Genomic DNA, 26,227 nt, shown 5'->3' with positions numbered 1-26,227 from the left:
AAACTGAATTATTTTTATTTTATACTTTTTAATTTTTCGCTTTATGTACTTATATCTTAATATGTTTATATTATTATTAAATCAGAATAGGATACAACCTGCTTTCTCCAATTAAAGCCTCATTTGCATAGGACATCTAGATAGGAATTGGGACGTCCAAGTCGGAATGTTTCCATTTCCCCAAATGCGTTCTGAAAAGTTCTTTTGAATGTGAACCTTTGAGGAAGTCTATAGGATGCTGCCCACTTCCCTTAAGAATACTCCCTTACAGTGTCAGAGCCACCTTAAAACCCTAGTCCTACCGAAGGATGGGTGATACAGGAAAGCTTGAGTTAGGAGGGCATTGGCCAGGAGGTATAAAAGGTCAGACCAGAGCTAGGATAAGGCTGCCCAGAGAAGAATAACCACTGCAGATGCCTCCACCTTGAAGCTGAGAAACTGTGACCACTACACTCAAGTAGGCCAAGATCTGCCACTTGTAACCCTGAAAAATTGTGTTATGACCTGGTTGTGTTATGACCTGGTATCTGCTAGAGACTGTGCTGGTAACTATGGATCCAGGGACCAGGCCAGAGACCAGTAAAGACTGTTGCTGAGAAAAACATATTTATTTACTGTATGCTGTGGTCCTACAGAAGCAGCCAACCAAGGACACATATTACAGAACTAGTTTTGAGTATCGATTTCTCCTTACCAGTGAAGTTATGTTGTTGTTGTTAGGTGCCATCGACACATGCTTGAGTCCTAGCAATTTGATGAATTGCAGATCTAAAAATAAATTGGTTTTGTGCTAGTCCGGAAAGGTCATCCAGCTTCATCCCCATGGTTGTTTTCAACATGTCCAGCCATCTGATTGCAAGTCACCCTTTTCACCTGGTTCCTTCAATCTTCCCAAAGATGATGTCCTTCTCCAGTGATCTCTCTCTTCTGATGGTGTGACCAAGACAGTCGTAACTTCATCATTTGGGCTTCGAATGACATAGCTGGTTTGATCTCTTCCAGAACCAATTTGTTAGTTCTTCTGGCAGTCCACAGCACACTTAAAATCCTTCTCCAGCACCAAAGCTCAAATGAGTCAATCTTCTTTCTTGTTTCCGTAGTGTTCAGTTTTTGCACATGTAATTAACCACTGAGAAAATGAGTACATGGACAAGTTTGATCTTCGTTTGGAGTGTTACCTCCTTGTCTTTGAATACTTTGTTAAGAATCTTCATAGAAGAGCGACCAAGTGCTATTCTGAAGAGTATTTCCTCTGTGCTAGTTGCTTCTTTGTTTACAAAAGAGCCCAGGAGTTTGAAATCCTTTACAACTTCTTTTCTATTGCCTTCAAGCTCAAAATTATCATCTTCATTTTCCAATTTGTGCCGCCAACCGTTGCGCACCCTTCTGGTCAGTTGGACGGACACGTGGTTACTCATTCCCATGAGCCTCCAAATAATAATCAGAAGAGTCCAAGGCTTAAATTCAGCAATTTCTTTATTTTTCTTGCCAAAAAAATACCAGAACTTGACCACAAACAGTGCTATGGAGAGTGCCCGTAATCCTTTGCATTTCAAAGTGATTATTTTGTCCTGTTTGAAGCTCCTTGATCATTCAACGGTCCCACAGATTCCCTCACAGGTTTTCTGCTTCTAATGTACCTAAAAAATTGCTATGAGCTTTTGCCTGTTTTGCAAGTTTCTCTTCATATTCTTTCTTAGCTGTCTTTATCAATGCTTGCATCTAACTTGCCAGTGCTTGTGTTTCTTCTTATTTTCTTCATTCAGATCCTTTTTCCATTCTTTAAAGGATGTTTTTTTGGCTCTAATAGCCTCTTTCACTTCACCTTTTAACCACGCCAGCTGTCTTTTCCTCTTCTTTCTACCTTTGCTGATAAATGGAATACATCTGGTCTGGGCTTCCACGATGGTATTTTTAAATAACATCCACACCTGGTTTACAGTTCTAACCTTTGCAACTGATCCTTTTAGCTTCTTTTGAACCATTTTCCTCATTTTATCATAGTTGTCCTTTCAAAAATTAAACGCCCTACAGTAGATTTCTTTTGCGATGTTGCACCTGGTATCAGCTCAAATTTGATCACGTTATGATCACTGTTTCCCAGCGGACCCAACGCTGTTAACTCCTGTACTATGTCTTGCATTCCACTAAGGACCAAATCTAAAAAAGCTTCCCAGACCAGTTGCTCCAAGAAGCAGTCATTTATGACATGCTCTTCTCCAATATCCATCTAACGTTGGCAATAATGTCTCTCATTCTTCGATCTTTTCTAAAACTAGCCTGAACTTTGGGTAGTTCTTGCTCAACGTATGATTGGAGCCTTTGTTGTATTATTTTCAGCAATATTTTGCTGGTTTGTGGAATTAATGCAATTGTTCTTTAGTTGTTACAGACCTTGGCGTCATTTTTCTTCGGTATAGGTATGAACAGTGATCTTCTCCAAATGATTGACCATATATTTTCCTTCCAAATCTGTTAACACAGACAAGTTAGGGCCATGATAGCACCTTCTGAGCCTTTTATGAATTCAATTGAAAAACTGTCAATACCAGTGGATTTGTTTTTCGATAAAGCTTTAATTGCTGCTATGACTTCAAATATCTGGTTCTTCTTCAACTTCCATTTCCAGTTCAGTTTCCCCAATGTTATCCTCATTACCTTGTTTATATAAATTTTCCGTATATTCTTTTCATCTGTTTTGAATAGTTTCTGGATCATTCAATATCATTCCATTGGCGTCTTTAAGTATCCCCAGTCGAGGTTGGAATTTCTGCTGCAGTCTCTTAATCTCCTGAAAAACTAATCTGTTTTTTTCCATTTACATGTTCTGATTCAACTTTCTGGCAATATCCTTGAGATATCGTTTTTTGTCTTGCTGAACTTGATGTTGAAACACTCTGTTCATTTGTGATACTTTTTCTCTATCACCATAAAGAATAAAATTATGGAAACATGTAGATAAACATGATTTAATGGGTCAGAGTCAGCACAGGTTCAGCTAAGGGAGTCTTACCTTTACCAATTTGCTTCATTTATTTTAAGGTGTGAATGAACATGTAGATAAAGTTGAACCAACTGACAAAATGTCTCTAGATTTTTAGAAAACTTTCAAAAAGGTTTCTCATGAGAGACGCCTAAGAATATTAAAGGGTCATGATAATCATAATCTTCCAAAAGATCAATATTATCAATGGTTACGGTTAAAACATTGTTTGTAATTTACTTTATCTAACAAATCTTTATATGATAAATCTGATATTCTAACAATGTCACCCAAATTGGCTTATCGGAAAGGTGAAGCATCACAATGGTAAAAGATTATCTAATTGGAGGGATCCAAGATGGCGACTGCATAGGTTGTCTGTGTGTTTGCTCCTGACAACCTCCTCGAAGCAGCGTCTGTTATTGGTACTTTTCAAAATTACTTACTGAGGATGCCGAAGCGGAGAGGGAGAAGCGTCGCTGGAGCCTCGCGGCGCTCCGGGACTCCCGCGGTCGGTGGCATAGAGGAGCTTATCTGGCGCATGCAGGGCATGTCGGCAGAAACAGGGCTGACCCCGCTGGAGACGCTGCAAGGGAACGGCGCGCAGCAGATCTCCTTGGGGCTTGAGACAACATTCAGCCCTGAAACAAGAGCACCGCCCCCGAACCCTCGAACGACCAGTTCCCCGAGGGAAGGGGAGCTTCCGGGAGTCGGAGAGCCTCCTCCCCCAGAGGCAGTAGAGATCGATCTGGGGAATGGAGATTCAGGCTCCCAGCTTTTGCTGGGGATCCTGAGTATGGAGTTTGAGGCGCTAACAGCTGCGGGAGCGGGTTTAGCACAGCCTGAACTTCAGCAGGAAGACTTGCCAGTGGGTGAGCATAAAACTTTACATTTACAATTTCCTCAGCCTGTTAAACCCCAGGAGGTAACATTGGACGCTCTGTGGGACTTGGTAGCTACCATTCCAAAAACTATAGCCTCTCAACTTAACCAAGTGGAAGGAAAATTTAAAGAGCATGATAAGGAAATCACAGAATTGCAGAAAATTACCACTGATTTCAAATCACAGATTGAAACTCAACAACAAAATATTAAATCCTCTAAATTAATACAGGATGCACTAATTAAGGACAATACCAACTTAAGAAGGAAGCTTGAATCTCTTGAAAATTTTTCAAAAAATAATAATCTTAGATTAATTAATTTTCCTAAGATTCCTACAGTAACTCCCAGAGATATGCTTAAACATTATTTAGTAGAAATGCTTGAAATTCCTGAATCTTCTATTCCACCATTCACACAGGCTTATTATTTGCCTGTTAAAGAGATTAGTGATCAAAAGAATCCTCAGGAAGTGAATCAAGAAGTGATTCAAGAACCATTGGATATATCAGCCTTATTAGAGTCCTCAGATAGGGAAGTAGCCATTCCGGCTACTTTGCTTCTTTCAGTTGCTCTTATATTGGATAAAACATGGCTATTGAAGTTATATTTTAAAAATAAACACAAAGAATTTTTGGGACTTAAAGTTCAAATGTTTCCTGACTTAGCCAGAGACACACAGAGGCGGAGAAAGAAATTTTTATTGCTAAGACCAGCAATTACTGCCCTGGGAGCTACCTTTTTTCTTCGATATCTTTGTAAATGTATCGTCCATTATAAGTTACATAAATTTGTTTTCTTTGAACCCTCACAACTGACATTCCTGTCTCTGTCAAGACTGGAGAAAGCTCATGATGGGACTGCCTTATTACAGTCCCACCTATAACTGGTTTTTTCCTTTCAATTGATTACTTTAAATTCCATTTAATTCAATTCTTGGGTCTAATATGAGGACTTGAGCGAGATTTTAAGATAGAATTTATTTTCTTTTTGGAATTTAAATTATGTTGGATGTTCTTTTTCTACTTCTTGAATCTTGCTTTCTGTACAAGTTTAAACTTGATTGATTATAAATGAAAATTTATAAATAAAGAATTAAAAAAAAAAGATTATCTAATTAAATAAATCTTTCAAGTCTTCAGGAGCAGAAGCTTCATGGGAATCTGACTTCACCTCGGTACTATCAACCACTCAATGGAAAGAAATTTGGACATCTACAACTAAAACTTTATCATCTGTGTACATTTCTCAAACTTTACAGCATAGTTATACCATTAAACATTTCGGACACCTTTTCATTTATCAAAAATTAAAAATATAAATAATAACAAATGCTGAATTTGTAACAAAGAAATCACAACACTATAACATATGTTATTTTCTTGCTCTTCTCTCCACAAATTCTGGAATGATTTTTGGTCAACAATACAGTGGTTACTTCATATAACCAACTCTATCTTTGAAGTTAATAATACTTGGCTCATGTGGATGAAGCTCTGTTTTGTAAGACCACAAAGCAAAACTGTTAAAAATACTATTGCTCATAGCAATAAGAATCATACTAAATGAATGGAAGAATCTAACTCTTGTAGATTGCATGTGTTGGTGGAACTCGGTATGTGGATAAAGGTGAACCATTTGGTATTATGTATTTGGATTTTCAAAAGGCATTTGACAAAGTACCTCATGAAAGACTTCTGAGAAAATTAGAAAGTCATGGGATAAGAGATAATGTCCTATTATGGATTGAGAACTGTTGAAAGACAGAAAACAGAGAGTGGGTGTAAATAATAAATATTCTCAATGGAGAGGGGTAAATAGTGGGGTTCCCAATGGGTCTGTGCTAGGTCCACTGCTTTTTAACATATTTATCAATGATCTACAGTAGAGTTAAGAATAACTAGAGAGAGAATAAAATTTGCTAATGACCTAAAGTTGTTAAATTGCCACTCCCCACTCTGGTACCTTTAATTAAGAAAGGCCAGACAGAGGAATGCTTACTCCCTCTGGATGGCAGGCCTGCCTCTGCAAAATGGTGAGCCTTCCCCTTCCCGGTGCATCCTGGGATGCATCAGAGAGGGGCCTAAGACCCTGATTGGCTCAGATGCCTAAGGCTTCCTTCCTGGAGTATTCTGGGATGGAATGGGTGTTGTCTAAGACTCCGATTTGGCCCAAGCAAAAACAAAATAATAAACAGCTCTTCCTCCGGATTTGCGGTTTCCCTACTCGCAAATTCGATTACTCTTGATTTTTTTTTTTCTTCTTTATACAGGCTGCCCAAACCTCCCCAGACCTTATCTGGTGGTCTAGCGGTGATGCGGGGGAAGGAACGATCTTCCTATACTCCTGCCCCGTGCTGTCTCAAGACTAAAACGGGAACTCATAGCAGCCATTTTGATGATGGCATTGCACAGGGCAGAAGCATAGGAAGATTGCTCCTGCCCCACAACACTGCTAGACCACCAGGTAAGGTCTGGGGACGCAGGAGGGAGGTGGGGGTGGGTCAGAGCTGGCCCAAAAAATTATTCATGATTTTTCCCTATTTGCAGGCTGGCTCTGTACCAAACCCTCGCGAATTCAGAGGGAGAGCTGTATATTTGCCAGCACATCTTATCCAATCCCCCAGAGCACATAAGAATTGCCGCTACAGGGTCAGACCAGTGGTCCATCGTACCCAGCAGTCCGCTCCCGTGGCTGCCCTTAGGTCAAGGATCAGTGCCCTAATTGAGTCTAGCCTTACTTGCGTACGTTCTGGTTTAGCAGGAACTTGTCTAACTTTGTCTTGAATCCCTGGAGGGTGTTTTCCCCTATAACAGCCTCCAGAAGAGCGTTCCAGTTTTCCACCACTCTCTGGGTGAAGAAGAACTTCCTTGCATTTGTACAAAATCTATCTCCTTTTAACTTTAGAGAGTGCCCTCTCGTTCTCTCTACCTTGGAGAGGGTGAACAACCTGTCTTTATCTACTGTCTATTCCCTTCATTATCTTGAACGTTTCGATAATGTCCCCTCTCAGTCTCGTCTTTTCAAGGGAGAAGAGGCCCAGTTTCTCTAATCTCTCACTGTACGACAACTCCTCCAGCCCCTTAACCATTTTAGTCGCTCTTCTCTGGACCCTTTCGAGTAATACTGTGTCCTTCTTCATGTACGGCGACTAGTGCTGGACACAGTATTCCAGGTGGGGGCATACCATGGCCTGGTATAGCAGCATGATAACCTTCTCCGATCTGTTTGTGATCCCCTTCTTAATTATTCCTAGCATTCTGTTTGCCCTTTTCGCCGCCGCAGTTAGTTGTCAATCTCATTTATTAGGTCTCGCTTCAGTGTAAGCTCCTGGAATTCTCTCATTTTTGTGTCTTTATGCTTTGTTTGACTAGTAAGTATGCAGCAGACATATCAAATACAACTGGGAGCACTGAGGCTGAGAATGAAAAAAAAATGCTTTTTCAGCAAGCATATGCTAAAATTCTGTGTTGACCAAAAGGCATAGTTGGACATTTTGGGAAAAGAATTGTTTATAAGGGCCAGTATTTGGCCCTATTACATATTCAGGTCAATATTCAAAAGCACTTATGCAGATAGAAGTATCTGAATAAGTACTGCTGGCTTTCTTGATAGTGCCACAGAATACCTTTAAAGACTGCCTCACACTTATCCAGATCATAGCCACATTCAATCTGCTGTCCAAATAACTTTAAGACAGCTGAACATTTGTCCTGAGTTATCCAGATACGTTACCTGGATAGCGCACTAAATATTGCTGCCATCTCCAATAATTTCTGACATTGACCGCATTATCTAGATAATCAACAACATTCATTATGTAGATAATGGCATCAGATAATTTTCAACAACTACAGCCAATATATTTTTTAAAATACTGATAGTGGCGGCAGCTTATCACTCAGCCACACAAAACCCATGTATAAATAAGGTAACTGAGCAAGACATAAACTACAGTAGAAATCACATTTTACATAGAATGTTTAGGTAGCAATTGGGACATTCAGGTCAGGATGTTCATGATTCTCCCTGGATATTACAAAAGGCTCTGCAGAACATAAACAGTTAAACTGCTATGAATTTCTCATAGTCTGATAGAAATCTTGGTCACCAACATATTTGCAGAGGGCTGAACATCTTTCTCTTTGTAAGTCAAAAAGGGATTACCCTTTCCCTAAAAAATACAAACACACTCCTCCCCCTCAAAGAGGCTTAACTGTTTTTTCCTAATAAAAATATCTCAATTGGAGATGTCTGTGAACCTCTTCAGATAGTAGGCCAACACCCTCGCTACCTCAGCTGAATCTCCTGCTGCTTTCCAGAACAACTGCCTCCAAGAAGGATGCCTCACAAAACTATTGCTCTAGATACCCGAAAAGCCTGTAGGTTTTTTGTTGTTGTTGTTTTTTTTTTAATAGACTCAAGAATATGCTTCTCATATGGATGGATTTTTGCACGTCCTTATCTAATTGGGTACAACTGTAATATCATCACTATTGGTAAAGACCTGGAGTTTCTTAATATATATATGCAAAACATGGCTAGTCTTAGTTACAAAATGTAAAGGCACATTTTAAACAGAAGGCACAAATTGGAATTGAAACATACAGGTTATGTTCCACTAGTATTTTAGAACTGGATCGCCGACTTGCTCTAAAATACATACAGGTTGTAGCAAAAAACATAGCATTAATATTAAAATATAAAACGGGGTCTACAAGGCAATATCAGGCTCCCCCTCCATTTCCAGGCAATTTCTAAGAGAAACCTAAGTGAGAAGGTTTAAAGAAAGCATATTTAGCATTGTTGAGACTAAAAATACATTAAGAAGAACAGAATAATGAGGAGACAACTTCTCTTGCACATTGTCCAAGGAACTTTGCTACTCCAGCAGCATTGTGAATTCAGGTAAATTATTCCTTATACTCTGAATGCTATCTCATCATCATTTTCTCATTCTTTGCTCAAACAGCGTCAGCAAAATGCAGTGAAATATGTGACAGAGGAGTGGTGCCAAATAGAGTATGAGCTTCTTCGGGAAAGAGGTCTTTGGGGGCCCCCTATAGGCTCACATCTGGATAAATGGATGCTAGAGATGACAGAAGGGCCTTGCAGAATGAGGAAGAAGATTGTTCGTAATGACATGTTTTACGTCCACTATCCTTATATGCCGGACACTGAGCAGGAGATGAATGTTGTGGTAAGTGCCAGGTTATTGATTGGTACTAGCTGTGAAGCACCACTGTTCTAGGCACACTATGGGTCTGAGAGGTGATGATGATGCTGCGGTCAATACAAGCATGTGACATGTAGTTAATTTGCATTGGAGCCTGTAGAAAATGACCAAATACTTATATTCTGCTTTAATTCCATGTAATAAGGCTTGATCTTGTTTGATGCAACATACTTTCAGCAGCAAATCTTTTTCTAGGAGGAAACGCTACAAATAAAATCACATTTTTAAAAGAAAATGGAGGAGCATTTTAGCATATTTTATCTACCCATTTAGTTAATAGACAATGCAAATGAACCCTGTCATTTGGGATGTCTTTTTCTTGTCTGATGACTAGAAGACACGCCATTCTGTCCCTTTTCCCTTGTGCGTTTACCACACAGGATCCCTCAAAACAACGGTTTAATCTTTATTTTCATAAAATAATTTTTAGCGGTGCAGTTGGTACTGAAACAACCAATGGTGGGTTTGCTAGGTCAGCAGTGAAATCTACAAGTAGGTTGTATACAGTTTTTATATGGTAAAATGAAAGAAGGGTATCTGGAATTCTCATTTGTAAAGGAAAAGTATTTATCAGAAAATGTATTTTTTTTCTGATTTAGAAAATCCATCTTTCAGTGGACTACAATTAAAATCCATTGAAAATAGAGCTTATGGTATGGGATTACTCTAAGGAGATCTTCCTCTACTAAGGAATGATATAGATGATTCTGGTATATTTAGCTCCTACACTGATAATATCTTTGTTCCTTCCACAGCCAAAACCATTTTTATTTTTATTCTAAATCTTTCAAACCATATTACTGTATATACTCAAATATAAACTGACCCGAAAATAAACCGAGGTAACCTTTTTCTCCGAAAAGAGGAAGAAAAATATTGACTTAAATATAAACTGGGGAGGGGTTTATATTCAAGACCCATGCCTTACACCCAGTCTTCCTTTCCTCCTGCCTTCCTTCCCTTCCTACCCAGCCCTCAATGACCACTAAAGGGCCTTCCTGGTTCATTGATGAGCATGGACAGAAACAATCCTTCCCACGTCCTGTCCGGATTGACTCTAAATCACCCTGTCTTCTTGACCCCTGCAGATCTTACCTTTAAAGCCCTGGTGGTCTAGCGGTAAAGCAGGGCAGTAGCGATCTTATGCTCCTGCCCAATGAGAGCCGTGATCAGCAACACCTGCTGCGAGTTCCCACGGTCTTGTGAGACTGCAAAGGGAACTTGCGGCAGGCATTTTTGATTGAAGCTCTCATAGTGCAGGAGCTTAGGAAGATTGCTCCTGCCCCGCTTCATCGCTAGACCACCAAGGCTTTAAAGGTAAGGTCTATGGGAGTCAGGGAGGCTGGAGGGAGGCAGGTTGGTTAAAGTTGGTCGGGACAGGACATGGGAGGGATCACTCCTGTCCCAGCTCACCACTGGACCACCAGGGCTTCACACAGGGCCACTGGAGGTCTGCAACAGGTCCGAGAGAGGTGGAGGGGGGTGCAGATCAGAGGACCCAAATATAAACAGAGTATATACAGTAATTCATTCCCTTTCTAAGTGTATTCAATTTTACCCATATATCGGGATTTTTGGGCCCCCTAAGCACTTTGTAGCAGTTTAAAGTTAGGCTTATATATCCAGATACCCACTTAAACTTCAAAATAATGAAAATGTTGAATCCGTAATATTGAGGCACCCGACTGCAATTCTTTAACAGGATGTCTCCTATGATAGACAGACCATGACTAGAAGAGACTTCCAAAAGCTGTCCTGGGGACTCCACAGCTGATCAGGTTTTCAGTATATCCACAGTGAATATGCATGATATTTATGTGTACAAACTGGACACTCAGTTTATGTAAATTGATCTCATGCATATTCATTGTGGATATCCTAAAAATCCAAATGGTTTTGGGATTCCTGCCACTGCTTTGGAAAGCCCTGGTCTAGCAATCCTTTCTTTTCTATAGGAATTCAGTATTTACATAGCAAGATGACCCAGTTTTCTGAAACTGGGCAAATTGAAGATTTAAAAAATAGATTTAAAAATTTCCTTTAGAAGGTTTTCATATTTCTACAAAATATTTATATAATGCTACAAGATGCACAAGGTCCAATTCACAAGACATACGAGGGCTGTTTAAAAAGTATCAGACCTTTATTCATAAAAAATACTCGTATTCAGATACAACAATCTTATACTAATCTCCTTCAAAGTAGTCCCCGTGGGCTGCCACATACTTCTTCCAACAGTTCTGCCACTGTCGGAAGCAGTGCTGGAATGCCACTTTTGAGATTGCTCGCAACTGGTCTGTCGCATTCTGAATGATGTCTTCTCTTGACTGAAATCTGGTCCCTTTCAGGGGCATGTTCAGCTTGAGGAAAAGCCAGAAGTCACACGGAGCCATGTCGAGCGAGTAGGGAGCCTGAGGAATCACAGGTGTGTTGTGTTTGGCCAGGAAACTCCATATCAAATGTGAAGAATGGGCAGGTGCGTTATCGTGATGAAGCTTCCAATTGCTAACAAGTCCGGCCGTTTGTGTCTCTCAGCATTATGAAAGTGACTCAGAACCTCTTGGTACCCCTTGATGATTTGACCATCCTGTATCACCAGGGTCCTCACTTGGTCAGTGACAATCTCATTTCTGGATGTTGAGAACGTGCTTTACTCTCCACTGATGTGCAGCCATCTCTGAAGCGGTTATACCACTCCTTTATCTGTTTGGTGCCCATTGTTTCGTCCCTGAAGGCCTGTTGAATCTTGCGGATCATTTCCACTTGGGAATCGTCAAGCTTTACACACAATTTAATGCAGTAGTGTTGTTCAAATTTTTCTGTCATTTTGTCAAAAATGAAAATTGGACGGCTCTCACTTACACTTCCTCATTCATCAGTGGTCTGCCGGCGACTGACAGCTTCTATAGGCAGGAAAAAAATTCAAGCATGTGCATTAGGGTTGCCTACATACGTGCACCAAACCATGCCTCCCTAGCTTTATTTGTTTACGCAAGAAAAATTAAGGTCTGATACTTTCATATAGGTGCTTGGGTGAATCTAAAAAATATTTAAAGTCTGAAAGCTGGGTTAATAGGTACAGTTTAGTTGAAGACAGGGTCCTAGTCATCTAATTTGGTTCAGCTGTAAGAATTTAATCTTTGCGCCACAAAAGAATCTGTTTAAGAAAATCCAGAAGTTGGAGAGATGGTAGAGTAAACATGTTGAACAAGAGTGCATTTCGGTAATAATAGTCCAGCTGAAAAGGAGCTGTAAATAAAATTAATTTTCCATCAACAGGTAGGATTGATTAAAACACACTAGACTTAGGGGAAGGTAAAATCCCATATTTAGATGGGACAGAGGAAAGGAAAGTACAGTTACTACCTTTAGAAGTGGTTCCAATTCCATTGCTCTGGCAGGCTAATTTGGATGGCTTCAGAATCCCATCCCCATGGTGAGCTCATATGCTTCATTTGTCCCCTAGATGGGATTGGATACTTTAGCAACAAAGGGGTATCACTTAGCCCTCAGCAAGGAGCAGAACTTCTGCAACCCGGAAGAGCTCAGAACACCCCGAGGCTGCCTGCAGAGTGGAAGGAGCAGTTTGGCACAGTATGCTGCTGAGCTGAGGGGCTGGAGCAGTGGATCCTCAAATCCTGTGTTATTGGAATCACTGGTACAAGAGTGTAAACTGCTGTGGTGTCATCTTCCCAGGAGGTGAAGAGATTGGAGAAGACTTCCCTTTTGAGACCTAGTTATTTGAAATAGGCTGTGGTGGTTAACGCTGGAATCACTATGGGATACCATAGCAGGTTTGGAAACCAACTTTTGTGATAAATGTATTAAGATTTCAGCTCAACAGAAAGTTGGGTCAACAGTTGGAGAAGGTCAAGGAGGCTAATGCAGCCGTGGTAAAGGATAAGAACAATAGGAGTTGGAAAGTGGAGTATTTGGAAGATCAAAACAAGAGACTGAAACTTAAGCTGTTGAAATTTTGAAGTTTTTTTTCTCTTTTAACCTGGGGATATAGTTCAAGTTTCAAGTTTATTTAAAATTTCTTATACCGCCTAATCAAACCTTCTAGGCGGTGTACAAAAGTGTTAAAACCGTCTATTAACTAAAAAACAGATTAAAAACACATGACAGCACTAATGAAAATACATATACATTGATATACATTGAAGAAATATCTTTCTGAGGTCCTGTATATCCAAAGGCAATACAACCTACATCCTAAGTTTATTGTTTAACATTGAGGAAAGAAGGAACCCAGAATGAGGAAACTAATTAGGAGAAAATGTCATCTGATAGTCTGGATTTAATAGGACTGCTCAAAACATCACAAAAGGTGGTAACGTATAAAGAGATGCTTTAAAGTGTTTAATCCAGCTCTAGCACAATAAAGCTAACACCATCTCTTTATACGTTACCACCTTTTGTGATGTTTTGTTTTTGAGATTGTGTTCGTATTTCTCCTGATCTATTTAAAACTGGAGTGCAAGTCTTTTTTTGGCTGTCAGGCCTAGGTTCCTCGCCTGTCTGACATTGTTCCTGGATGTTTCACCGCCATCTAAAATTGAATATGGCTAAAACAGAGTTGCTCATCTTCCCGCCTAAATCCATCTCTCCGCTTCCCTCATTCTCCATCTCTGTGGACAACACACTCATCCTTCCTGTTTTGAATGCTCATAATCTCTGGGTCATCTTTGATTCATCTCTCTCCTTCACCGCCCAGCTGCAACATACCGTATTTTTCGCTCCATAAGAGTAGGAAAACAAGAAAAAAACATTCTGAACCAAATTGTGCATCTAGCCTCCCTCACTCCCTGCCAGACTTTGCACCCAACCCCCACAATCCCTGCCAGGCTCTGCACCCTGTCCCCTCTCCCCGCCAGGCTCTGTACCCTGTCCCACCACCCTGCCCTGTACCCTTTCCCCATCTGCTCCTTGCACAGTCCTATCTTCCTTGCAGTTGCACTAATCCTCTCTTTCATCCCATCTTCAACCTGTACTTTCAACTCCATCACCCCACTGCCTTCCTGAATCCCTTCATCCCCATCTTCTCCTTGTGCTACCCTATTCCTTGTTATGTCCTCTACACAACAGATGCATCCTATCTCCTTACTATACCATCTTCACCCCATCACTGAACTGACCTAGTCCCGTTTTTGTGCCCCCACCTTTCATCTTCGTGCTGAGCCTGTCCCCTCCAGCACAGTGGAGCAACCATGAGCAGGCACAGGCAGCCGACTTATCACAAAGTGCTCTTCATGTCGCATGCTCATCTGGACTCTGTTTCCAACAGCCGCGCTCTTCCAGAAAGGTTGGGTATCACAATAAAAGAAACCCTTTAATTTCCCCAGTATACGCAGTATATGGGCCGGCAGGAGCGCACTGCCTGCACTGCTGCTTGGGCCCACCCCACTTTATGAATGGCTGCAGTCAGTTCTTGCGAGTCCCGCGAGAACTGACGCAGCCATTCAGAAAGCGGGACGGGCCCAGGTAGCAGTGTAGACAGCGCGTTCCTGCCAGCCCATACACCACTGGACCACCAGGCTTCGGGGGTGTTTAAAAAGGTACTGTGGAGCAGGGGATGTTTTAAAGGAAGGGCGGGCAGGGGGTGTTTTAAAGGAAGGGCTGGTGGGCGAGCGGTGTTATTAAAGAGTACCGGGAAGGAGGGGGTCGTCTTCGCTCCATAAGACGCACCCACTTTTCCACCTCCTTTTTGGGGGTGGAAAAAGTGTGTCTTATGGACAGAAAAATACGGTATTGCTAAAACCTGTCACTTCTTCTATAATATTACCAAAATCTGACCCTTCTTCTCTGAGCACAGTACCAAAACACTTATCCACGCCCTCATCACCTCGCGCTTAGAGTACTGCAACTCACTACTCTCAGGCCTACCGCTTAGCCATCTCACTCCCCTCCAATCCATCAATAATTTGGCTGCATGACTCATATTCCGGAAGAGACGCTTTACTCATGTTACTCCTCTCCTAAAGTCACTTCATGGGTTTTCCATCCTTTTCCGAATGCAAGTCACACTCCTCTTACTGACCTACAAATGCACTCACTCAGCTGCCCCTCACTATCTCTCTTCACTTATCTCCCCCTATGAGCCCCCCTGTGAACTCCACTCATTGTTGACCTCAAAATGGTGCCCCTAACAGCAGTCTCACGTGATTTCCATTTTGAGATTGGTGCCAGAATGGCCAGGAGTGATAATGGCCAATTACTGCAACTTAAAGCCCTAACGCTGCTTGATGAATTCCCCCCTTAGAGGCCTATCTTGCATTTATAAAATAACCTTAAAATAGGTACCTTTGGGGATTTTTACCAAGGTGCCCTGTGTCTATGCATAACAGGTTTAGAACAAATGCTAGGAAGTTCTTTTTTACCCAGAGGGTGGTGGACACATGGAACGCGCTTCCGGAGGTTGTGATAGCCCAGAGCACATTGCAGGGTTTCAAGGAAGGTTTAGATAAGTTCCTAAAAGATAAGGGGATTGAAGGTTACAGATAAAAAGAAGAGAGAGGTTACAGAAATGGACAGGAACCACATCACAGGTCATAGACCTGATTGGCTGCCGCGGGAGCGGACTGCTGGGCACGATGGACCTCTGGTCTGACCCAGTGGTGGCAACTTCTAATGTTCTTATGTAATGTGTTACATACATCTGCTCCAGGTTAGAGGATTTAGAAAATAACACTTGTGCTAGAAAGTTCTTCCATCCATTGTTAAAACTGATCAGCTGTTTGGTTTCCAATATATAGCTCAGAACCTGAGATTTTATTTCCTTATACTCTGAGCATTTGAAAGGTTGTAGGGAATGTTAAACTAATAGGTGGCGGATCAGACTCTGCACTTCCAACCCTCGCTTTCATCTGTCACATGCATAATGGCAATAAACAATGAGTTTCCCAGCTCTATGCTACTAGAAAAGGCAGTGGTCATGTTTACTTAGGCTTTTTTTTAATAACACTGCTGAACATTAAACATAAAAGAGGCAATCGCTGTTCGATAGAGCTTAAAATCTAATCAAAACAGACAAATAGGGGTTAGGGAATTTCTTATGGAGGGAATGATAGAACAGTCATTGGTAAGAGTTAGGAGTTAAAAGCAGCCTCAAAAAAGTGGGCTTTTAGCCTAGATTTGAATACTGCCAGAGACGGAGCTTGACGTACTGACTCGGGCAGTCTGTTCCAGGCATATGGTACAGCAAAGTAGAAGGAACTGAGTTTGGAGTTGATAACAGAGAAAAGAGTACAGATAAGAGAAACTTTCCAATGAACAGAGTTCCCGGGAAAGTATAGGGAGAGGGAAAAGATAATGAGGAGCTGCAGAGTGAATGCACTTGTAAGTCAATAAGAGGAGTTTGAACTATATGTGGAAATGGTTAGGGAGCCAATGAAGTGACTTGAGGAGAGGGGTAATTTCATTGCTTATCATATAAGCATTGTGCCCTCTGAGCTGAGTGGGAGTCCTTCATCTACATTCCTGCCAGTAGGGGGTGCCATTTCACTATCATATTTTTTAAAAGTGAGGGACAGGCAAGCTTTGCCAGACTCCAGAGAACCTGCCTGTCTCTAACCATTGAAAACACAATATTGAAGCACTGCCCCTCACTGGCAGCAATGTAGTTGGATGACTCCTTCTTAGCTTAGAGGGAACAGTGTATACAGTACAGTGGTGCCTCACACAACGAACTTAATTGGTTCCAGGAGCAAGTTTGTTATGCGAAAAGTTCGTTATGTGAAACGCGTTTTCCCATAACAATACATGTTAAAAAAAATAATTCGTTCTGTAGCATAAAATATGCTAAGATGACATAAAAAAAGATAAATTTTTTGTTATTATTTTTATTTAGATACATCTAAAAACATACATCTCCCTGTCCTTTTACTTCCACTATCTTCCTATCCCATCTCTATTCCCTTTTGTCCCTCTCCCCATGATCAATCATCTCACCACCTCTCTCTGCCCTCACCCTCAGGGTTCAAGATTGCTTCCACTCTTTTTCCTGTTGTTCTCTCTGCCTGTCACCCTATGATTTAGCATCCCTTCTGCCCTTGTCCAATATTTCCCCTTCTCTCCCTCCCTCTCATCCCCTGCTCCAACATGTGCTTTCAGCGGCCTTCTCCCCCCTTAAGCGTCTTTTCTTCTCCACTCCACCTTTCCTCCCTCCCTGCCTCCACCTTTGTGGCGCTTTTGCACCCGACCGACAACAGAACAGGCCCGGTCGGACAAATCTCCCTGTCCTGTAGCCGCGAATCTAAATTACCTTCTTACAGCAGCTGGATTATTGAAGCTGCTGTAAGAGGTAATTTAGATTCGCGGCTACAGGGCAGGGAGGTTTGTCGGCCGGGCCTGTTGTCGGTCGATCGGGGGACCTGACCAGCTGTGCACATTCTTCGGGGCGGACCGCCCCCTCCCCCCTCTTTCGTTCGCCATTGCCTTCTTCCTACCTGCCCTGCCGCAGCCGCACACAGCCGACCGGAAGTCTTCCTGATGTCAGCGCTGACGTCGGAGGAAGGGAGGGCTTTGCTTAAGCCCTCCCTCCGACGTCAGCGCTGACATCGGGAAGATTTCCGTTCGGCTGTGTGCGGCTGCGACAGGGCAGGTAAGGAGAAGGAGACTACCCTCGCGGCTCGACCAACCCCGCTGCGATCCAACCCCGCAGGAACCCCGGAAGGATGCAGCTCGGGCGACTTCGTTGTGTGAAACGAAGTCCGTTGTACGAATCAAGACATAAAGTTCGTTGTGCGCAGCGTTAGCTGTGCGAGGCGGCCGTTATGCGAGGCACCACTGTACTCCCCCGATATTCGCATGGGTTCCGTTCCAGGAACCCCCGCAAATTTTGAAAAACCGCGAATACGGTTTTTAGCAGGGGAGACAGGAGAGGGCAGCCGGATTGACGGCGAGTGAAGGAAATCACTCACGGTATGCTCCGACCACCTCTTCCTGTACTAAAGTCGGGCCTCACCAATCAGCTGCTGCGTGTCAAAGCAGCTCCTGATTGGTGAGGCCCGACTTTAGTACATACAACCAAATATACATTTTTATTTCCAGAATAGGAAAAAAAATGGAGAGACAGAGAAATGAAACAACAAAATAAACCACAACAGAGACAAGAGTAGGCAAGCTGACCACCCAGTGGTACATCAAGTTTTAATAAAGATAAGATAATGTGAAGAGTGCATATGCATATAATTATAACTCAAGGGTCCATAAACTACTCTTCTGCTAATGACTGTAGGTCCTGATAGCACCAGCTGATTGAGACACTGTCGGCCATATCCTATAAACAATGCCTTCATTAGATGCCATAATTGCAGCCATCTAGGAATGCCTAAGTTCGGGATCCGTTCCTAATTTTTATTTTTTAATTGGCTTAATCAGTATAGTAATTGACCATGCCGATTTTCAGCCAGTCAAAAAAACCACTCCCCCCCAAAAAAAACCCCAAAACATTAACTAAACAATTTAAGAGTTCGGCACCGAACTCTTAAGACACCTAGCGACACCTAAGTGGAGGTGCCCTAACAATGCCTATATCAAAACAGTAGGAGTGGTTATGGGCAGAGAAGAGGTATGGTTAAGTGTCGTTAGATGTCTGACATAGGCTTCACCAAATTAGGCGAGCGAAAAGCTGGCCTAATGGAGCAGCACCTATGTCTAGGATGCCTAAATCCACTTAGGCACTGCTAGGCGTGATTCTATAAATGGCGCCATTTTTTGATTGACAACCACGCCAAGTGGTTCCTACAATATAGATGTTGCTTGACGCCATTTATAGAATCTAGCCCTGTGTTCTTTCCATTACATGGATTTATATACATTTATATATTTTCTTTTTTACTTTTCATTTTGCTGATACATATTTACACTTAATGCCCTGTTTCCAGTCTAACATCTCAAGCATACAGTCTGAGGCACCCGACGATGTCGATATGATGTCCAGTCAGAAGGTAAAAGAAATAATAGTGATTTGTAAAAAGCAGCTGCTTCAGAAAGCATATATCCAACTGCAAAAGTGCAAACCTCTCTGTGCATGACTAATGACTTGACCTAGGTTTCTTTATGGCGATCTTTTGGGGTTTGCTGTGTGTGTGCCTTACTGTATATTACATTGCTCGTAGCTGGAGAGAGAGGGGCAGTAGGATAGAAGTTGCACTTTTTCTGTGCTTGGTCAGCTCCGCGTACCTTGTGCTTCCCACGCTGCACACTAACAGGGTTTATTTGGGCTGCAGGCTCTCTACTCTCACCATGAGGCACAACTTCTTGAGCTGCAATCTAACAGAGTAATGCAACCCGTTCAGTGACAGCTGCTAATTGTGGTCTTTTTTTTTTTTTAATGAACTAGGGCATTTATTTTTAAAGTTTATGATCATCACTCTTTCAGTACATCCAGGATTGGCCCACTGGGATTCTTATTGATGTGTAATATACCCAATCGTACATTTTTGTTTCAAGGGCACGGACAGAGCAGCTTGATTCATAAGCTACCTGTTGGGATGTGTAAGGGAAAAATTTTCTGTTCGTTTTTGATTTGTTTGGCCGCCTTTTCCAAAATTTGGGGCTTTATTTTAGTATGCGTCACACATTTGTGTTAAAAATCTTTAACATGCATTAGAATGATTTTTAACATGTGCAAATTGACTGTGTGCACTTTAATTCTGAGGTTAATGCATGTTAAATCAATTTTGTCACCCTAAAATTTTTTTTAAAGCATGCTAATGAACTTAATGCACATTGCTATTATTTTTTGAACAAAAAAAATGTGCTAGGGACAAGGGTTAATAAAAACTAGCCTTCCACCTGGTTCTTAGAGTAACTAATCTTTAAAGTTTCATACTCTAACCAGGGATGGGTTCACCCCTAGACAAAACAGAATGTATTCGTATAGTCACTGAACTGGCATATTACTCTCATTCTCCTTTTCTGTCTGATCTCTGCTTTCTGAATATCGTCGGCTATCGTGTGACCAGGTGCAGGTGTGGAGTTGAACATGTGTTCTTCAGTAGTAAACGGCATAGTACTTTAAGACACTAAGACCTATTTAGACTCGTACCCCAAATAAGAATAACCCTAACAGAAAATATGCTCAAACTATCTTTGATTGGACTAGGATTTTTTTTTAAGGAAAAGTGGAAGGAGAAATTTAGCACTGTATGAGAAAGAAGCTACAGAAAGAGATGAGATCGTTCTTTTGAGAGATAGGAGAGGTATCCTGCATATGAGTCAAACAGGGAAGGGTTTGGAGCAGGCATATGTGGCTAACTGACTAGCAGGGCATTGTCAGTATTGGCTGTGACAGTTCACTAGTGGTTGCAACCTGTAAAGGACTGTTTTATGTAGAACGTTGAGATCAGAATTTAGATGTCTAGGTTGAGACATGCTCAGTTCTGGCACCATTGTGCAAAAGGCTCTGCTGAGCACAGAGTTGCACGTGTATTTTGCTGGTGTGCACAATAGGAGCAGCCAGTTTGCAAATATGCACATAGAGAAAATGAGCAGCAAAATCCCAGCAGCTTCCATGTGGAAGAACTGATACTTTTGCAAAGAAATGGTCCCAGTTCCACCTGTAAGTGCCACCAATTTAGTGAGGCCGCAATTATTTTTACTTCATTTTAGAGGTAGAAAGAAATGGATTAAGGAAAAGTTCTCTCTTAACCTTTTCCTATTGTGTGTCCCGGCTGATGGGACATTCCAAAAATGTCATTGCCATCGTATGTCCCATGGCATGGGACATACAGTACACGATAGGAACACAAAATATTTGAATTTACAGACTTATGACTTATTTACATTATGATAACGGTGAATAATACAAAACTTTGCTAAAATAATTACAATTGGAACCAGCGTAACGTAAAATTTATTACGATAGGAAAAGGTTAATCCTTTGTCTAAAACCCTGTCTGAAGTGAGCACTTCTTTAAAAGATGTTTCACAACAGCTGAAAAGCATGAACCTGACAAGAAACATTTTTCCCATAAACACGTATTCCTTTTTTTAAAATGGGGAATGCATGTGTGATTTTTTTGTCCCTCACTAGCAGGCCTCCTTGATATTTACATATTGTGGATCTCTGTTTATACATGTGTGCAGCCTATCTGAATAATTATCACTATTAAATATGGAGCTGCTTTTAAAATAGCCCCCAGGCTAGATTTACTAACGGGTGCTACTGTATTACTGCCACTATTATGCCATTAATGTTGCATTTTTAGCAATAATAATAATAACAGTTTATATACTACAGGACCGTGAAGTTCTATGCAGTTTACAATGATTATAAGGTATTACAGATCGAGTGGAATAAACAAAGTTTAGAGTTGGTGAATAACAGTTCTAAAGATCATTTGTTGAGGACTAAGATTGTATAGATCAGTTACCTAAGTACTTCAGGAACAGATGTGTTTATAGGCATTTCCTGAATTCCCTATAAGTAGTAGGCACGAGTAGTTGTTCCAGGTCTTTACCCCATAATGCTGCTTGATGTGAGAGAAGATGTTGGTGATGACTTTTAAATTTACGACCTCTAACCGGTGGAGAAACAAAGTTCGGATGTGAGGTTCTCCTGAATCTGTTGGTTGTGAAGGAGAAAAGGTCTGTTATATATTTAGGGGCTAAGCCGTAAAGTACCTTGAAGCAAAAACAACCAAACTTGAATTTCACAAGTGCCTCCATTGGCAGCCAGTGCAGAAGTCGGTAGGAAGGTTTCACGTGATCAAACTTCTTCAGTCCACAAAATAACCTAACCGCTGCATTTTGTACCAGTTGCAATCACCGCATGTTCTTCTGGGAGAGTGCCAAGTAGGCAATGTTACAATAATTGAGTTGACTCAGTATGAGGGATTGTACCAGAATTCTAAATGATGAGACATCGAAGTAAGCTCTGATGGACCGAAGCTTCCAGAGGGTGAGAAAGATCTTTCAGGGAGTCTACCTAGTCTTTCATAGTCAGGCTCTGGTCCAGTGTTACTCCCAATATCTTCATAGTGGATTGAATGGGATAACTAAGGTTAATGATGCACAATGATGCTTTAGTGTCAAGTGGGTGTGGCAATGATATGAAAAATTTTGTTTTCTCTGAATTTAGCTTTAGTCTGAATTCGGTCATCCATTGCTCCATCCAATTTAGTACTTCTGTTGCTTTGGGGTGACTTCTGAGACAGAGGTAGTAAATGGGATAATTATTGTGAAGTCATCAGAGTAGCTAAATAGTTTTATCCCGAGTTGGGACAATTGCACACCCAATGAGGCCATGTAAACATTGAAGAGCAGTGAGGATAATGGTGATCATGCCAGATAGATTGCTCCATGTATCAGAGAGATCGTAATTAAAATGGACTTGGTAGGTGCGTGAAGTAAGGAAACCTCGAAACCAGTTTAATACCTCTCCTCTGATTCCAATTGCATCTAAGCATTGTAATAGTTTCCCGTGGGCCACCAAGTCGAAGGCTGAGCTCATGTCAAATTGCATGATTAGAGCATTGAGGCCCTTACTAAACAAGTAGCACACATTGTCCAGGATAGCCACAATTACTGTCTCAGTGCTAAACAGAGGCCTAAAACCAGATTGAGTTTTATGCAAGAGATATTTCACTGGTCGAGATATTCCATCAGTTGGGTATGTACCATTCCTTCCATGATTTTTACAATAAATGGGATGGATGCTACTGGTCTATAGTTGGTTACTGATGTTGGTGATTCTTTACGATTTTTTGGAATTGAGGTTATTATAATATGACCATTATTAGTGAGGAATTTTCCATTGTTTAGGTTATTGGTTAGGTAATTCAATAGAGATAGTTTAAAGTCTAATGGAGCTGCTTTCATAATTTCTGGGGGACATGATTCCAGGACACAGTAGGATTTAGAGTATTTGTTATATAACTTGATGTAGTTATTTCATTCTAAATTGTGGAAGGAACTCCAAATCATGTCCGCTTGTATTTCATTTCTTTGTATATCAGTTGATTGATGTTCGTATTCGGCAATTATCGAGTAGCTATTTCTTATGTTTTTAATTTTTGAATTGAAATGTTGTGCTAGATCATTTGCTGAGGGTAACTTGGTGTTATGCATGGGTTGAGTGTAGCATGTGGTGTCAAATAAATTTGTAACTATGTTGAACAGTTCTTTAATATTAGTTCTGTTTGAGCTAGTGTTTGATGAGTTAATTATGGATGAGTAAAATGTTTTACATTTTTCTTTTATCTGTTGTTTGTAGAGTTTTATGTTGGATCTCCAGTTGTCCCGGTCTGACAGCTTTCCCGTTTTTTTCCAGATTCTTTCTAATCGTGTTACTGATTGTTTCATTGTTAGGAGTTCGATGTCAAACCATTTGTTGTATTTGTTTGAGCAGCTTTTGCTATTTCATTTGGGGGCTATTTTATCTAAAATGGATGTGCTAGTTTTCATCCAGTGATCATAGAAATCAACTCCTTCTTTTATCTATGTTTGTAGATCATATTGTGACCAATATTCCTCTGGGTTAATATGGCCCCTTGTGAGGTGTTCTCTTTTTGTTCGTGGGCGTGTCTTAGATTTTAGCCGAGTCCAGAATAGATTGGAATAATAAGTGAAATGGTCAGACCAGATATCGTGCACCAAGTACTGTCCGAAAGAGAGATGGGAGGATTTATGATCTCCTTTATGGACATCGCTACCACATCTAAATGATGGCCTTTTTCATGTGTTTGAGTTGGTAAAGGGAAATTGTAATTGAGTAAAGAAAGAAGGTTTTTAAAGTCCTTCGCTTCTAGATTGTCTATTTCATCTAGATGTAAGTTTATGTCTCCCGCAATTAGATTATGTGATGAAGTGATTGAGTTATATAGGACAAATTCGCAGAAGTCCTCTCTAGCTTTTGGTCCGCTTTTCGGCGGAACATAGAATAATATACAAGAAAGGGAATCTTCTAGTTCTTTATTGCTAATTTTACAGGCTAATATTTCTAATTGGTTGGTCATTTTGGAATCCAATATTTCAACTACAAATCCTTCCTTGGTGACGATTGCTAATCCTCCCCCTCTTCTTCCATCACAATTTAGCATGTGAATTTTAAAATTATCTGGTAGAAGATCATTTATTATTGGGTCATCTTCAGACAGTAGCCACGTTTCCGTTAGGAAAAGACAGGCTATTTGCTTGTTGATGATCCAATCTTTAATTAAAAATGCTTTGTTCCTAACAGATCTGGTGTTAAGATATGCACAGGGAACAGAAGTAGATGTGATAGGTTTGGTGGACATAGTGGTTCTGATAGGTTTTACTTCCCTTATCCTTTTATGTTTTGGGGTACATTGATATCTTCCGTTGGATTACCTTGATATGGTTTGTTCTGTCTTCCTGTTGGTTAATTATAAGCCTGATGGGTAAATCAGGATAATGGGCTGAGTGTAGCTGTAGATAAAGTGACTTAACATCCTTAATGTTATTGCATATTAGATAGATTAGTAGAATCTGTAAGAGATGCATGCTTGCAGATTAAACTGACTCCTACTTGTCCTAATGGCTATTTGGTGTTTCTGTTAACTTTCAGTTTCTAGGATAATTAATTAGCAGTGAATCAGGAGGCACTAGATCAAATTCAGTAACAATAGTTAAATTAGTTAAATAGCAGTAAATCGGATATCCCTAAGTAAGATTTGATAGCCACAGTTAAATTAGCAATTAAATTAATAGTTAAATTAGCAATAAGTCAGGTAGTACTGAATCTGATTCAGTAGCAACAGTTTTAAAGTTATGTGCACCATAGGTTGTCTTGTACTGCGAGTGCAGGCTGGAATAAAAGAACCAAAGTCGGCAAACTGAGGAGGGTAAGCTTGGTTCTGAGGTGATTCAGCCGTGCGCTTGAGCAGATAATACAGACTTAGGTTATCTAGGCATACAAATAATTAGGTAAACCAGTCATGCAAATACTTATCAGTTTGACCAGTGGAAGGAGGCTTCTTTGCCATGCGCCTTTGCCGGCGCGCCAAACGGCAGTGCACCGTTGACGGTATTGGTTTTAAAAGAGGCCCCCGCTGGTTTGGGGGAGGGGCGGATCGACTCCCACGCCTGCAGGATCGGGCTCCTGCTCTCCTTGCCTGCCTGCCGGTTTCTGTGCGGGAAAAAGTAAATAGGTCCCATTGCATAAAATGAGTTTGGCAGTAGATAATCTGCACTAATGTGTGTTAGGATCTGATAATACAGTAGCACACTTCAGTAAATCTAGCCCTTGTTGGGGGGGATATAAGTTTGTTTCACATATCCCTTTTTAAAGCTCCTTCACTTCAGGGTATTATAGTGAGAAATTAAAATGCCATCTTATTTTTGCACTAAATCTGTCTGGTGTATAAAGATTAATTTATATTCTCATGGCAGACCTTATTCACTGTTCACCAATTCAAGTGTAGTCACAGCTTTTTGATTTAAATAAAAGGGAATTACATTTTCTGTGCGCAAATAAGATTAAATGAAATGAAGATACCCTCTCCCAGCCAGACCTTGTAGCAGTGATCATCTCATGTATACAAAGTCACGTTCAACAAACTGCAGCCATCTGATTTCAGGGAATAAAGTAAGACTTTAAAAAAAAACACATTTTCTTGATTTTTTTTTTTCCTTTTATTATTTTGCAAGAAACCTGCCCGTTATCGAAGGGCTATAAGCTATGACAGTAAAGAATACTACATGCGCTTGGCATCTATAAACCCTGCAGTCTTCCAACATGCTATCCAGGAGAGCTCAGAAGGAGAAACTGCTCATCAAGAACTAGAGCATGGTGAAGACACAATAGCTAGAGTGAAAGGTCGGTATGACTTCTGTTGTAGAATCATCCATATGCAAACTGACTTCTCTTTTGCAAAGACTATTCTCCACCAAGGAAAACAGTAGTGAAGGATGTTCATGCTTTCTGGTATGTTGCCACATTAATGCTACGGGGAGCGGACATGCTTTATCTGTAAGTAAGGTATTATACAACTATGCCAATAAAGAAAATGAAAAGAAGGAAACTTGACAACAGATACATCCCTATCACATAACCAGAACAGAATTTCTTTTTATATATATATATATATATATTATTTATTCATTTTTAAAAATTTTCAATAAGTGCAACATAAGATACAATCACTTTAACATCACTT

At 40.8% G+C, this 26,227-nt stretch overlaps 1 protein-coding gene across 5 annotated transcripts in view; it reads left to right on the top strand.

Annotated features, from left to right (window-relative positions):
* The window catches only part of WDFY3 (WD repeat and FYVE domain containing 3), a 642,313-nt gene that overhangs the window by 489,963 nt on the left and 126,123 nt on the right, over positions 1-26,227 (top strand). For 3 of the 5 annotated variants that reach the window (XM_033914667.1, XM_033914648.1, XM_033914638.1), the window contains 3 exons: positions 8,838-9,065; positions 18,989-19,051; positions 25,719-25,887. In XM_033914667.1, coding sequence (XP_033770558.1) covers positions 8,838-9,065; positions 18,989-19,051; positions 25,719-25,887 — 460 coding nt within the window. The remainder of the gene's footprint in view (positions 1-8,837; positions 9,066-18,988; positions 19,052-25,718; positions 25,888-26,227) is intronic. The other 2 variants (XM_033914678.1, XM_033914657.1) reach the window with 1 other exon arrangement.

This window comes from Geotrypetes seraphini, chromosome 1, assembly GCF_902459505.1.
Source record: "Geotrypetes seraphini chromosome 1, aGeoSer1.1, whole genome shotgun sequence".
Classification (NCBI taxonomy): domain Eukaryota; kingdom Metazoa; phylum Chordata; class Amphibia; order Gymnophiona; family Dermophiidae; genus Geotrypetes; species Geotrypetes seraphini.
Note: the sequence above shows the minus strand (reverse complement) of the source record. Positions and strands in the feature narration are given on the sequence as shown.